The 15921-nt window shown below is 42.9% G+C and overlaps 1 protein-coding gene across 1 annotated transcript in view; it reads left to right on the top strand.

Annotated features, from left to right (window-relative positions):
• The window catches only part of CDHR1 (cadherin related family member 1), a 47053-nt gene extending 33165 nt beyond the window's left edge, over positions 1-13888 (top strand). The window contains exons 14-17 of the mRNA XM_010174056.1: positions 1753-1820; positions 4413-4641; positions 5568-5822; positions 13337-13888. Coding sequence (XP_010172358.1) covers positions 1753-1820; positions 4413-4641; positions 5568-5822; positions 13337-13888 — 1104 coding nt within the window. The remainder of the gene's footprint in view (positions 1-1752; positions 1821-4412; positions 4642-5567; positions 5823-13336) is intronic.
• Positions 13889-15921: the final 2033 nt, after the last annotated feature.

Here is a 15921-nt window from a genome sequence, read left to right as displayed (position 1 = left end):
AGGAAAAAGATGGCTGTTTAGTAGGTATTAGTCTCCTCCTCCTGGCAGGAATCTGGCTGCTAAATGCATAATTAGACAGTTAATGAAGGCAAGAATATAACATTAAAATGCTTAGAGCTGGGAAAGAAAGATCCCTATGTAAGTATCTTCTCACAGTGGGAAAAATATGCCTATAGATGGTCCAGTATCTCACATTTTCATAGAAAGAAAGTCAGGGTATTACATGGGCCCTATGTGCTGGAGAAGCATTTCCAGCTGTTGATGTGAGCTGTATCTCCTTAATGCAGCTGCTGGGGCTGGAAACAGACCTCATCTCACAAAGCTGAGAAAGCTCCTGGCCCCGTGGGGTTCGGTGAGTGATGCAGGTCACCTCGCAGAGGCCTCACGGTTTAGGATGTTGGAGGCAGGTTGACAGAGATCTCCAGCACAGGATGGCTGCAAGTCAGAAAGAAAATTAAATAATCAGAATAATAAAGTGCTGAAGAAAAATTTTAGGGATGGAAGAATGAAAGAAGTGGAACATAAACAATACAGAAAAGGGTATCAGAGGAAACTAATAGGAAAGCTGTAGAAAATGGAGACTCCCAAATATCACTGTTTTTGCAGCAAGAGGAATAAAAAATTCTAGAATGTGGACTGCAAAAAAAGAAATTTTAAAAAAGTTTACAAAAGCAACAAAACTAGTAAGTCTGAGCCAAGGTGCACAGGATAGTGTAGCTGAGGAGTCCATGTAAAATTTACTGTCATGTGTTGTCAACTCAGTATTAGACCCAGGTTCACAAATATTCTTGACAAACTGAGATACTCCAAGTACTCAGGATGGCAATTCTGGCAGAAGCCTCAGGTGTGAAAATGTTTTAGGAAAAGTTAGGCAGTCCTAAAGTAGACTGCAGTCAAAGTTATGGGGTGAGAGAAGCTGACAAGCTCATGTCAAAGAACTAAAAAACACCTAACAGCAGGGCTGCAGGTATGTTATGTTGACCCTGCAGGAGTCAAACACATTGTTCCAGTTTTCAAATATTTAAACAGGAAGACAAATGAACCAACCACTGCTGCCATGAATTTTGATAGCCAGATACAATGGTGCAATAGAACACCTCCTCAGATCTATCAGAGATGGAAATAGCTGTTACCAAATCAATAGCTTTCCTAATCCTGAGCTAAGAAAGGAAACCAACAAGAGTCTGAAACAAAGATGCCATCTGATATAGTATCTGCATTACTAAAAGTCACACAGGCACAAGAGTGATTAAAATATAAACAAAGCTGAAATATTGTGTATAGATTGAAACATTTGTTAGGCATTACTTTAAATTGAATCAATTAAACAAGCAGAGGTTTAAAAATACTCTATATAAATAATTTTGTCTAGGGAATCTAGACTAATATTTAACTGATAATTAGGAAGGCTTGCGAGTGGGCAGTTTGTCCGTGCCATTGAGATTAGCGTCACGGCTATTAAAGGAAGGATGTGTTAAATGTCAATAGATGGAGCCATCTAGTGGCTTTCTCCCTGCGAGAGCCTGGGCACCAGCCTGGCCAGGAGACAGGCAGCGTTTTAGCAGCTTCCCTGGGACAGCCACTGACATCTCCTTGTGTTAGATTCTGCACTTTTCTGTGATTTCCCTCTAAAAATGTGATGGCAAAAAGAGGGGAAAGCCCTTGCGTTTTTACATGGCCTGTTGTTAAAAGAAAAAATGAAACTTTTCTTTTTGCAATGTAGTAAAGGATGACTTTTTTTTTTTTTTTAAGGCTACAGATCCAGATTCAGGGCTTTGGGGAGAAATCAAGTACTCTATCTATGGAACAGGAGCAGATCTGTAAGTAAAAATAAAATAAAATAAAATAAAATAAAATAAAATAAAATAAAATAAAATAAAATAAAATAAAATAAAAACAAAAAGAAAGAAAACTACATGTCCTCTAAGCAGAGGTTTAAAAGAATTTAAAAAAAAAATATATAGATAAACAGGCTCCTTCTTGACCTGCTCTTTTCCAAGGACATTTATGCCATGTTCTTTGTGAGTTCTGTGAAAACAACAACAGAAAAACTAGTGTAAGCATTAAACACCTGTTTCATGAACCCATAGAATTTTACCCACAAGCCCCAAAGAGACATAAGGCAGCTGAAATACCAATACACAGGATCTGTTCAATCACCATTTGACAAGTGCCACCAAGCACTTGTAATAGAAAGAGGAGGTTTTGGTGTAGTTGTTGTGAAAAGTCAATCCCCAAGTTAAAAAAAAAAAAAAGAAAAGAAACAAAGAAAAAGAAAAGAAATCCCTTGCTCTTTCCCCTTCCTTTTCCATATAGCTGTACAAATAGTTCAATTTCAACTTTTGACAAAATAAATCAAAGGCAAAACTTTCAAGAATATAAACTTTACCTTTGGAGGCCAGCTGCATTGGGTGTTCAAAGCATTTTATACACTTAAACCTAATAGCTCTGCATCAGGGAAGAAGGGCATCTGATGCTTACTTGATTTTGTAATGATGCCTAGCGCCCTCCCCCTGTCTTTGAGGACAGTGTTGGGGTAAGAACATCCTGAAACACTGGTTTCTCCCACACTGCTTCCATCCCAGCAGTTGCCCTAGCCCATTGGTTGGGCACTCCCAGCCATGGCTAGTATTACTGGCCATCTCAGATTTTGCTGCTGGAATGCACAGCTCCTGTACACGGTGGTGCTGCAGGGCAGAATACTGGAAACGAATGAGCCTTTCACGCACTTATCCCCAGAATCCGTTTTTCTCCGTACATTATCCACCTGTAGTTAAAGCTGAACCCTTCTTGTTAAAGTGAAAGCTGTTTAGGAGGCACGATCAAAGTCCAAAATCCAAGATGTTAAGGGTGAACTTCTTCTGTAGTCAGAAGGATACACATATGGGAGCATTTCCAGGATGGATTATTTTGAGCTCTTCACTAAGTCCTTAAGCTACCTGCTAACTGCATAGAGGCAAGCTGGCAAAGGTCATGTTGTGCAGGCAGACCTTTTAGATTTAAAATGTAGCAGCTGGTGCAAAGAAGCTTGTGAACGTTGTTGACAAAGGATTTAGAAAAAAAATGTGAGTGCAACTTTATTCTGATTGGAGTTATAGGGATACTCAGACTCACTGTTCTTATGCTGTTGGAATGAGGAAATTAAGATGTGAAGACTTTTTTTTTCTATCTTAAACATGATTTTCTTCTTTTTTTTTTCTTTTCCTTGTGCCAGAATGACATGATTCTTCAAGGCTGGATTGATTTCCTAGCCCTTGTACCTTTAGATCTGGTGAACACTGATGCTGATTTGACAGTTTCAATTAGAGGCATGAGTTTTTCTGTCTCACAGGTTACATCAGTGGATATGCAGTTGTGTTGGCAGAAAGACAAGTTGTACTGGAGTAAAAGGAATAGTGTTAACTGTTGGAGATAAACCCATGATGCTGGTAACCTTAAATCCAAGCTGCCAGTGGAATTGGGGTACACTGCTGTAATCTCTTCACACCTCAGTGCTTCTATTTTTCCATTAAAATGGAGGTGATGAGAGTCCTGGATTGGTGCGAAGGAGGCACTCAGTGGAGGCACTGTTTCTTACTAAGAGTTTGCACAGCTCTTTTCACCTCCAGGTCTTGACTTTCATCAAGACTTGTATTTGTATTTAACAGGGTAATGAAGACAACTGAAGATTCTGGATTATTAAGTGCCCCTTTTACAATCACTCTCAATTGTGCTCACAGTTGGAATACACTGGCTTGGTATCTTCTCTATAAATCCAGACTTTTGGCTGACACTTTTCACAGTGTCTCAGTAATTACAAATGTGTAGAATTGAATTTGCTACAAACAAATCTGAACGCCCACTCCATCCCAATGCCAGTCTATGGAAAAGTCATTATTTTTGGAGGAGATAATTTGCCCTGCACTTTGAGGGATTTAAGAGCAGCCATTTTTCTTACCCATTCTGAGAAGCGAAGAGCTTAAATATGATATGCAGCATGCTTCCCCTAGCTATTGAGGTGATACCAGTCAATCTTAATTTATGCAGGACATGATCTAATACATTGTACTTATAAACAAAACAAACAAACAAAAAAAATAGGCAGTTCCCTAATGTGGAACACAAAGAAATCATTTTGGGAGAAGGTCATCATGCTGAGCATTTATTGAGGATAAAGGCTTTAACAGAGAATGCAGCTAAAATGCACAGTAGAAAAACACCAGACACTGAGTTCTCTGGTTTCCAAGCCTAAAAGAACTAGCAAAAAATAGGGAGAGTCAATGATTCAGAAACATCAGCCAGACAGGATTTAGGTGAAGAGTACCAATCTTTGAGCACAGCATTTCAATGTTTAGAGCCCACCTTTGTCCCAGACTTTCAACACACATTAAGTGACCAAAAAACCCAAAAGTCTTTCCATGCTTCTTTTCCAGGTTCCTAATACACCCATCAACAGGTATAATTTACACCCAGCCCTGGGCTGTATTAGATGCTGAAGTGAACTCAAAGTATAACTTCTATGTGAAGGCAGAGGACACAGATGGGAAATACAGCTTGGCTGAAGTGTTTATTACTGTGCTAGATGTCAATGACCATTCTCCAGAGTTCAATGAAAATATCCAGGAAAAGACTATGATCATTGGATCACCCGTGAAGATAGAGGTGAGAGACAACACAGTGTGTCAGAAAGCGGAGTGCTTGGAAAAGCCCCAGCTCTGCTGTTTATTGCTCAGGGATCATGATGAATGCCTGAAAACTGGCTTTTCCTGAGGCTTTATTTTGCACATCCATTTGCATGTAACAAATGGATTAAAGTGTGGAATGATAGTATTTACAGACTGATGAGAAGGAGAAATAAATTCTATAGGCAAAAGATAAAGTTTTGTTACAGTATTTGAACCATCAGTTTGTGGAGGTTCATGAATTATACAGTGATCATAAGACACCCAAATAAGGTGAGTGAATGAAAGTACAGTATTTTGAATACTTAACCTTCCTGCCACACCTTTGCGTTCAACCACACAACTTCTTTCCCTTTGCTTTGCAGAATTGTATTCATGATCCAGTGTGGAACAGGAGGTTAAAAAAAAATGCAATAACAATTCACACGCAAAGGAGTAGAACAACCTATATTATACATATTTGAATGCAAGTAGTGAAGCCTGATTACACAATGCCTAAGAATACATACCACAGCAGAAAAATTAAGGCAGCTGTAGTTTATGGTGTGGAGCTAATCCCATTGTTCTCTATTCACTTCCCATTTGTCCCCCACACTGTGTGAGAAACTCCCCAGGAGTGGACCATTGCATTCTGCAGGTAGCTTGCAGTTCAGTTTTTCCTCTGATTTTATTTAATCTCAAATAGAAATCGCTTATAGAAAAAGAACTGTCCTGCTGTTTTCACTAGAAAATGTTGCATAGCTGATAGCAGAAAAGGGGAGATTGCTTCCAAGATGAAACAAAAACAGCCTAGTCATCTCACAGCATGGATGCTATCAGAAGTGAATGCTCAGAAACTTTTAGAGTTTTGTCTTCAGGCAAATATACAAACAATAACATCTTTGTTCTTTACACTTCCCCTACCAGGCTATAGATCAAGATGCAGAAGAACCCAACAACATTGTGGATTATTCCATCATGCAAGCAGATCCAGCCAATGTGTTTGATATAGACCAAAGCACTGGGGAAATCAAGCTGAAATCCTATATCCGTTCCCTGGACATCATCCACAACATCACAAAGAGTAAAGACTGCATATGGTCAGTGGTGGTGCAGGCCAAAGACCGAGGCTCCCCATCCTTCAGTACCACAGCAGTTCTGAAGATTGATATCACAGAGGAGGTAAGCAAATATTTTGTAGAGTGTTTCTAGAGCCTTATAGTGAAGCTGGATTCTACAGCCACAGATGTTAAAGATATTTTGATCAGAGAAATTGCAAAGTTAAAAAGGTAGGAGCATAATGTGGTTGGGAGATGAGTTTCTTGCATCTGATTGTTAGAGATATGTGCAAATTAGGACTCCTGAGAGTAAATGTAAATCCTGACTGTCAAATTTCTGATTTTTTTGTGTTTATTCAGGAGAAGAAGAAAATCTTTTTCCCCTTACAAAAATTGAGAGGAAAGTAGCAGGGGCCAGAGTGAAATATATCAGACCAGTGTTGCAAGTCGGCATAAGTGGCATAGGAAAAGTGAGAAAACTCTATAGTACGTAGCTTTAAAAAAAGCTTTAAAGGACATAGCATTTTGGATGTGAGTTTAATAATTGCAGTGTTATTAGCAGATGAAACAAGAAGACTCTAAAAGATAGCTTACGTAGGTTGAGAGTTTCCTGTTAGTCCAACTTTTACATCAACCAAAGTACAAGCACCAATTTATGGTGAGCAGCACATGCTTGCATGATTCTTATTTATTGTAACTGCCCTGCTATGGCTTTAAGTAGGTACCAGCAGGGAGGAAATGGGCTTTAAAGTAGATGGGAAACACACCATTAGCCTGACAGTCTCTGGACCACACACATACTGGGCAAAGATGCAAATTTCCTAGAGACAGCAGATGGCCTTCTCTTTGGTCAAAATGCACTCACCGTTCCTTTATCTATTACAGTTTTTCTGCATTTTCTCTGTCTCCTTTTATTCCACTGATACTCCTTACTAGGAGCCTTTATATGATAGTTCTTGTGAGTCTGCTGGAAGTTAAAAGGTGTCTGCAGAGAACACTTGGGCTTGTCGGCAAGGTAAACAGCCATGAGCAGCACAGGAGTGACTCCTGGGCTCTGTGGTCAGCCCCTGCCCCACCAGGACTGCCGGAGGACTGGGGTCTGCCCTAGCAGAGGAGGTGGCTGGTGTGGGACTGCCTGCTGGGGCTGGCCAACCCTGCTGCACGCCCCATGCAAGCTGCCCTGCAGCGCCAGGGCTCAGTGTGAGCAGGGCACGCTGCTGCAAGGCTCTGCCATATGGAGCTGGGGGACTGCGAGTGCTGGATCTCTGTGATAAGTCTGGAGATTTAGCCATTCTTACTCATATAAAGGAAATAAACTGCTTAGCACTTTTATTTCCCATGGAAACCATAAGTTTTGGCACCAGGTGGCTTCAGGCACTGTCCCCACTGTTGGCCCCCAGCACCTACCCTCCAGCTTTCCCTCCCCTCCCGGACAAGCTGATAACCTCTCTGTTAGCATGTGGGGTAAGTTACAGGGCTGAGGGGTGTCGAGGGGAGGGAGGGTGCCCCACACCTCCTCTGCTGGGGGAGAAGATTGTGCCCCTGTGTCCCTGAACTGGCTGATGAAGGACATCTGGAAGGAAAACTAGAGCAGCTGATGCTGGTACTTTGAGATAAAGAGTTTCCTGGATTTTCTTCTAATGCATGAAGCAACATCAGCACCTGATGAAAGAAGGTGTATCCTGCAAAGTGCCATCTCTGCTTCCTTTCTCCCCCTCCAGGGGTACAGATTTGGCACAAAGTGAGGAAGCACCCCTCTTGATAAATTGTGCAGGGGCACAGAGAGGGCTGTGAAGACATGGATTCCTCCCAGACACAGTTATGCCCTTCTTTCCATGCTCTTCTGCATGCCAGGTCCTGACACAGAGCCCAATATAGCAACAGCATCTTCTTTCTGCACTAGAGTAGGTCTCTTCAGCAGCTCCACACTACTAACATGACGTCACATCCTCCATAAGCTTCCGTACATTTCTCCATTACTTTGTCCATTGCTTGCAATTATTGAGGTTGGATTTTTTTTCAAGAGCATCACATCTCCTTGCAAAAACCGCTCTCAAACATAAGCTTCCATGTGAGTGAGGTGCAGTGTCAGCGTACAAACCCCTTGGTCACATCTTATGTCCCACAGACAGCACAGTCACTGCGAATGTTTTGTGAAGAAAACAGTCTCTTGGTACTGGAACATTGTGTGCACGCAGACTCTCAGAGGCTGTTACAAACGTACATTTCACCTCTCTGTGGTCTAGCTGTACAAAGTCTCTTTTAGTTAACTGTTTCGTGGGCATTTAGATCTTACTGATTTTGGATAAGGAGGATATTTTTGAATGCATCCTCTAGAGGTTTCCTGTAGTGTTAATCACACCAAGCAATTAAACAAGCATATTTTCTGATTAACATTTACCATTGCAATTAGCACAAGGCTGTGCCCTTTCAGATGCATGACTTGTGGCTAAATTCAGCAGTATTGCACATCAAAAGGACCTTTTGCTCTTGGAGTAATACAGTGGTAAAAAATTTCAGAGGCCTTTTAATTTAAGTCTGGTTTTATGGAAATTGATATTGAGTGGCATCTGTTAATCTCCTGTCCTTCTCAACAGAATAAGAAACATATGCTGAAAAAGCCACTCTTTTTTCACCCTTCTATCTCACTCAAAAATCTTTTTTTCTGAGATTTTAAGGGAAAGCTGATTCCCACTCCTGCTCCTGAAGACTGGCCTGATGGAGGGGATCCCTCTGCCTCTTAGTGACTCCGCTAAGGTTCTGCAAATATACAGGGGTGTTTACATCTCTTCATGGACTGAGGCTTAAGCCCATGTTTAAACAGCATAATCTGTGTTTTTTAATAGTTTTGGCCACTCATTTAGACTTCTAAATACAGCTGATGAGTCTCAGTTTTAGAATCCCCTAATGAAAGGTTCAACAAATAATACCTTCTGTGAATTAATGCAGATATCTCCTCTTCTCTCATACTAATTCTGCAACCATGGGAACTGTGGTTGCTGATGGCACTAAACATCCTTTTCCACATTTGCAGAGCAGTTCGCCTCTTCTTCCAATAGTTACATGGACCTTGAAAAAAGTTGTTCAGAGAAGGTTGATTTGATTTGAGAAGCCTTGCCTCATCCTTGTGTTTGTATTGCAAAGTGATGTAAATGCAGCCTTCATATATGGTGATAGCACTGCTCTTTGGGATAAGTACTGGAGGGGGCAACTTGTGTTCTACCTCTGATCAGGATTCTGAAGTGAATCTCCTGATCATCCCCCGTACTGTGGGATGGCTCGTGTCTCGGATAGCTCCAAGCACAAAAGTGAACTTCTTTCAGACAAAAATGTGCTTGGAGAGCACACCTAGTGTGCTTTGGCACTAGCAGGCAGTCCACCCCTGCAATCAGGCTAGAGCAATCTGAAGCAAAACCCCAGAAATGCTGAATAGGTGGAAGGGGCTCCTCAGAACCAGCTGGTTTCTTGTATGGATGCACTTGCTCAAGTCGACACAGCCCAAGTTGACTGTAATTTGTGATAGCTTGGGCTCTCAACAGCTTCGCCTACTTGCTTAGGCTTCTAAATATAGCTGGTGAGTCTTAGCTGGTCTCATGGTTGAATGGCTCAACCACACACTCCTGTTGGGTCCATCTTCTGAATACATCACCCACTTGTTCTGCTCACTGTAACCCATGCATTATGAAAGGCTCTTAAGAAGCTGCCAGAAGGTGTGGATGTCTGCACATGGAAAACTCTTGTGGCAGGAGAGAAAAAAAACAAAGGAAATAAGTCACCATTTCAGTAGCAGAGGGAGATACAGGTATCTTCTTTGCTAAACTCAGCTTCTTGAGGAGGAAGCCACTGTGGAGGAAGGATGGCAAGAATAAACCCCACATGCTGCTGCAAAGGGGCATTTTCTGCAGCCTGCCCTTCAGGTACACAGCCTGAAGGCATCTGTCTATGCTTAAACTGCACAGTGCTGTGTCTCATAAAACAGCTTCAAAGGCATGTGTCAGCCTCTTAAAAGCTGGCGATTCCCAGTGACTGCTGGACACTGGACACTTCAGCACCCAGCAGGACTTGGGCTGAGGAGCTTCTCTGCAGGAGACAGTCAGTCACAAGGGTTCTGCAAGGGACCATACTTGCCTGTTACATAAAAAATAGGTGATGACATCTTTTAATCCAAAGAGTAGCTTTAATCTTTTTAATTGTATTCTTGTCCCAGGATTGGACATCTCCTTTGTCAAAGCTGATGCAAACAGCTTAGCTACTTCCAAACTTCTGCCACCGTTCTGTAACCCTCTAATTGTCCCCAACCCTTCTCTGGGCCAGTGCTCATTATAACTGTGAAGTCAGAGCAAAACAACAGCAGAGCATTATCTTTTGTGAGCAGCGCTACTTTTAACCCCTCTGGCTATTAAGAAAGAGAGTGTTTTGGCCCGCAGAGATATGACAGTGCATCCCATACCAGCTCTAATTTCATTGTGTATCTGCTTTTAGTTTATATGTACAAGAAAAATCTGTGCTCTTCAAAATGCAGCACACCTCTTAAGAAAAAAACAACAGCTAAGTAAATTACAAAGTGGCACTATTTGTTGACCCAGTTCTGAGGTACTGTTGGTGATCGATACAATGACTTTAAGGTGTTTTGAATGTGGAGGGTAACACTCAGAGCCAAAGTGCTTAAACTTAGGTGTCCATATGCTCCCAGACTTTAACTGTCAGAGGATGCTCAGAACTCTCTCGGACCTGGTCTGTGTGTTAACTGAGTGGGCCACAGTGATGACACAGACAAGATTGCAAAGCTTTTTGGTGATGAATGCACTTACATAAGCCTCTCTGCAGGCTGGCTAAGATGATGCTGTTCCAGGCTTGTTTTGCAAGTTATTCTTCCTTTTTGTCCTGTGAGCATTATGGCTATGACAAACAGAAATTCTCCCACTGTATGCTTACAAAATGCCTTATGTTTTTATGCAGACAATGCAGAGGAGTTGTTATCCAAGACTCATCCTAGGCAAAGCTTTGTATAGTACAGGCCCAGTAACTAGAATATAGGCTGAATCAGCTAACTGTTAATGGTTTTAGTTTTGGTATTAATCACCTCTTCGTAACTGTAAGTTCTGAACAGGTGCCAAACTTAGTGAGACAAGGGGGAGATGAACAAAGCCAAGTTCTGAAACTCACTGCACAATTTCTGTCAGTTCTTACTCCTGCAACTGTTGCACACTGGCAACATAGACGCATACTTCTGTCTAATCTCATTTATCCAAGGTTTTAAAATAACTAGTCAAGTAATTATTACTGAGATTATAGCATCTTCTTAAGTGTATGTCATATTTTGCTTTGTGTTGGCCCTATACTATTTAGCCATCAGTACCTCACTACAAAATAGATCTTGATAACACTCATTAAGTGGACTTATTTCAGGTCATGTACTACTTAGCAGGGTTTATCTGACACTTAATTCATCAGACTTTCACATCAAGTTAAGTAAGCGAGGGTAGAATTTCTGTCACCTGATGGGATTTAAGTACACAAAACCCATGTAATGCAGAACAGCAAAGCTAACGTGAATCCAAGTTCCACCAAAGTCATGGGCTGCTCTACTTTTGGTTTCTAGCTTAGGTCCATTCCTAATTAAATAATGGAAAAACTCTTTGCACAGCAAAATGATGAAAATTGTTCACTACCTGTAAGGTAATCTGGTCCATGAGTTTCAATAGCATTTCTTTGCCCATTTATCTTTGCCAATAGGAAACATTCAGCGTAAGGGAAGAGTGGTCTCGGATAATGTGTTTGAGGTAGATTGTGAAAATACAGAAGTGAAGTGAAGACAATGGGGTGTGTATTAGTGAATTTATATTCCCTAGGTTTAGGGTTGTGATTGAAAAACAAATAGTATTTCTGTGTAATGCATGACAAGAAGTACTCTGAAGCATCCTTTGGGGATATTCCTAGTCATCTCCCTCCACAGACTGGGGAGAGTAAAGAGATGAGCATCCTAGTTTAGAGTCATACAGGGAAATCCACCTGACCTCACTTTAAATGTCTAAAAGTCAGAGGTTCAGGTCCAAGTTAGTCACAAGGTTTATACTCACTGTCTTTTATACCTTTCTTAACATATGGTGACTACTACTTTAGAGGTGTCCTTCTCCTCCAGTTGACTAAAAGCTGGGAACTCAGACCGCTGACTAAAATGCAGACAACCTGTTACTAGACATGCAAAGTTTGGGTGACTCCTGGAGTTGAGGCAGAGGAGTGGGGCACAGTGGGTAGTCCTGTCTCTCCACAGCCACATGTAGCTTTATGACCACCTCTTGATAATCAAACAAACTCATGACTGTGCCATTTCTGAAGGATCTCCAGGCCTTTCACAGCACTACTGTCTGTCCTTTGCAGGACCTTGTATTCACTATGAACTTCTCCTGGAAATGTAGTCCAATGGTGGACTACCATGACATGAATAAGAGCGATCTATGGGCTGCACTGCTACCCTTTATTCTCTGAACAACCAGGTGTTTATATGTGCTTCCCAATCTCTTTTAATGTTTCTGGATTCAGTTTAATGTCATTGCAATCGTCTCTTCTCCTGTGCCTACTTGGCTGCCTTTATTTTACGTGCTCTCTATCCTATACACATTCTACCCTAACTCCCTAGTTGTATTTACAATAGATACTGGCCTCTTTCAAATACAATTATGTGAGGGTTGATCATTTCTCTTATTTTTGATATTTCCAGATCAAGTCCAGGGTAAAATCCTATATTTTAGGCCTCAAGAAGCATCCATGGACAATATTTGGAATTTGCATGAGTGGCGTCCTTTCCACCATTTCTGTAACAATGGTGATCTCCACCATCATGTACTGGAAAAGTGTGAAAAGATCCAGGCTCCACCCACAGGGCAAAATCCGCAAAATTATACGGGGACCTCCGAGACGCGCAGTGTGCCAAGCTGCAAAGTGAACTGGCCATTCATTTGTCCTTAATATGCCATATGGAGTTTATGTTATCGTTTATTTTATTTCTAGAAACAAAACTTTTTAGCTTCACTCATGCCCCCTACCTCAAAGAGTTTTGTTATGTCTGTAAAAGAGTACTTGAAAACAGAATGCAGGACATACCTGCTAACTACTCATTTGTACACTGTAATTTTATAAAGCGAAGTTTTCTCATAATATTTTTAATGCCACGCTCAGTCCTATAAATGGTATCATCACCTGCAACTGTTTTTGAAAGATAATTTTCTGCTCATAAAATTTTGTTTGATTTCAACACTGTTATTGCTAGGAAATTAACTCTGAAATGTAGTAGAACAATACAGCTGCAGACCCTGGAGCCAATTATTTTCTTGCTTAGTCCTTGCACATTAAACAAAAACTATGGTGACACACAGGAATCCATCCTGATTTGGCGGTAATGCTCCTGTAAGCTTTTGAGTTCAGCAGTCATCCTTCTCAGAATACTGTAATGCTTGCCTAGTCTCCTGCTCCATCTAAATTCTACAAACCTGGACTGGCTCTTTGACTCTTATTTTTATTTTAGAGACATCTTCCACTAGTCAGCCCTGCTTGTTACATATTTTGGACAAATGAAATTTCTGGGTCACTGTCTGTCCCATAGAGTAAGTCATGTGTTTTCTTTGTACTCTTTTACAGACTCTTCACAAAGGGCCTATGGCCGCCTTTTTGATGCAAACTAAAGATAACCCCATGAAAGCCTTAGGAGTGCTAGCTGGTGTCATGGGCATAATGGTGCTGATAACTATCACGATCTCTACTGCCATGTTCTGGCGCAATAAGCGGTCCAACAAAATCATGCCGGTAAGAAGGATCATAAAAAAGAGACAGACCCCGCAGTCCCGGACAATCAGGATGGAGTGGCTGAAGTTCAAGAGGCCTGGCAATGCTGCAGAGAAGTTTGTTGTTGAGGATGATGCCAAGAACCTACACAACGAGAACAGCAACAACAACATCCAAATTGCCTCTGTGCCACCAACCGCCCCCTTGCCCCCACCACCCCCAACCCTGGCTCCCAGGGGGGATGACCCAGGATGGCGGGTACCAACCGTGTCCGGTTCCCTCACTCCCAAGTTTGTAAACAAGCAGCTGAAGAAGAGAGGTCATGGCAGCGCCCACAATGCTCTCGTGTCAGAGCTCAAAATGAAGTTTGAGAAGAGGAACGCAGCTATCAGTGAGCCCCACATCTAGGTGCTCCTGGCAGCCCCCAGAGACTGTGGATTGTGGCTGTGCATGGGTATATTTATATGCTGTGGTCTTCCAAGTGTCTGTCAGCACCCTGTGAACTGAGAGCGACTTCTGGCTGTGATAGGCACCCCTCATCTTCTGCAAGTATTACATGCTGTGGAGTCACCCTACCCATAGCAAATGCTGCAGTCTGTGCCCAGTTGTGACTGCAGTTCCTTCAGCTTGTGTCCCAGTGCTGGTCCCTCCCTGCAGCTGTCTGGGGTGCTGAGGACCTTTGCGCCAACCAGTGTCCTCAAGTGAGCGGGGATTCAGACTGCCCCTGTTTTGGAGGTCCCTGCCCAGAGTCCTGGCTTTCAAACAAGGCGCTCTGCAGCCAAGGCACTGGTGGACGCTACTTCTGACCTTGCCTGGCAGGTGGGTTTGAGGTGTCCAAAAACCCATCACTTCAAATCCCAGACCCACTTTTGGAGACATTGGCCTGGCTGTGGCACCAGTGCCAAGTTGATGTCCTGACGGACCTGCTGTCTTCAGGGCACAACATGCTCTGCAACACCTGGTGGAGCAATGTGCTCATGGCCTGCGTATCTTCATTCCCAAAAGGTAAGCGGGCAGGCTTCAAGAGTTCTTCATTTTCCTGCAGCTTATGCTGGGTTTTGCTAGAGTACATTGACATGATGCTGCGCTTTGCTTCTGCCCTGGACTTGCCTGTTAATCAGGGGATGACAGGGTCACCTCAGCCTTCCCTAGACCAGCTGGGGCAAGATTCGAGCACAGAAGTTCAATAGCAGCGCTCGCTCAATACTGCCTCCTTCAACACCATGTCCCCTAAGAAGCGGGAGGCCAGCAGGAGAAGGCTGTGATTAAAGCAGCAGGAAGACAAGGTACAACTGAGAGAAAAATGATAAGTGAAAAATATAGACAAGTTGCTGGAAAGTCACATGTGTAGGTTCGGGAAGTGTCTGGAAAGACAATTTGGCTTTGTACACTGCTAGCAGGAGGTGTCAGGGAATGTATTTCATTACCTCTCCTGTCTTGCTCCAGGAACTGATGAGTGTAAAAGAAGTTTTCCATAAAATATTGTGGTTTGTCCTATCAGTATTTTTGAATGAATTATGCAACAGTTAACTGGGAGGGGAGTTAGGGGACAGCTGACAATTTTTTTTCCTGTTACATGACAATAAAAAGGCACCGAAGGCAGAGCACTTTTTTCACTTAATCTACCCCACAGTTTCTCCCTTATGTTCATTTCTGAGATGTTTTTCAGCTGGGCCTGGTGGCTTCCCATCCCTTGGTGAGAAGGCAGCGTGTACCAGGCTGGCTGGGGAGCAGCACCATGCACCTTCTGCCTGAGCCCTGGTTCCACAGGGCAGCTGTGCTGTCATGGACTGGCACCATGAACATCAAGATGGGGAGCAAACCCTGCAGGACAGGACACTGTTAATTGAAGGAGGTCATGAGACTCTTCTCCAGCTGTCATTTCAGCTGGACTAGCAGACCTGCCCCTCAGGAGCTCTTCTTCCATCACCCCATTAACTGTCTATTTCCCTTTGTTTGCAGCAGGACTTCTTCAGCTTAGGGGACAGCTGGTTGAGTGAGAAGTTACCTGCTTATGGGAAAAATCTTGTGGTTTTTAGCTTTAGTTCAATCCACCTAGAACCCAGAGGGGGAGCATGGCTTGTGTCACCCGTGGGCTGAGCCAGGAGCCATAGCTGAGAGGTGCAGCAGGGTCCCAGCTGGGGGGCAATGGCAGCAGCACTGCTCCCAGAGCCTCTCCTGCCCTGTCTCTCTTTTCCTCCACTCTGAGGAGGCCCAGGCTCTGGCGTTGTGTGTGGTCACCTCATCCTTGTCATCCAGCCATGAGCCGCTGGGAGGGAGGGGACATGAAGCCCCTGGCCCCGCTCCTGGTGTCCTGCGCAAGCATGCGCCTGCTGCTTGTTGTGCCTCCACCAGGTTCTGCAACGTTTTCCTGAGGTACCAAAAGTTTGTGATTTATTTTCTGTACTACTGTTTTCCTGATGTTTTATTGAAGCCAGTAT

This window comes from Antrostomus carolinensis, unplaced genomic scaffold, assembly GCF_000700745.2.
Source record: "Antrostomus carolinensis isolate BGI_N321 unplaced genomic scaffold, ASM70074v2 scaffold19908, whole genome shotgun sequence".
Taxonomy (NCBI): Eukaryota; Metazoa; Chordata; class Aves; order Caprimulgiformes; family Caprimulgidae; genus Antrostomus; species Antrostomus carolinensis.
The sequence above is the reverse complement of the archived record's forward strand: the minus strand, read 5'-3'. Positions and strand labels throughout refer to the sequence as shown.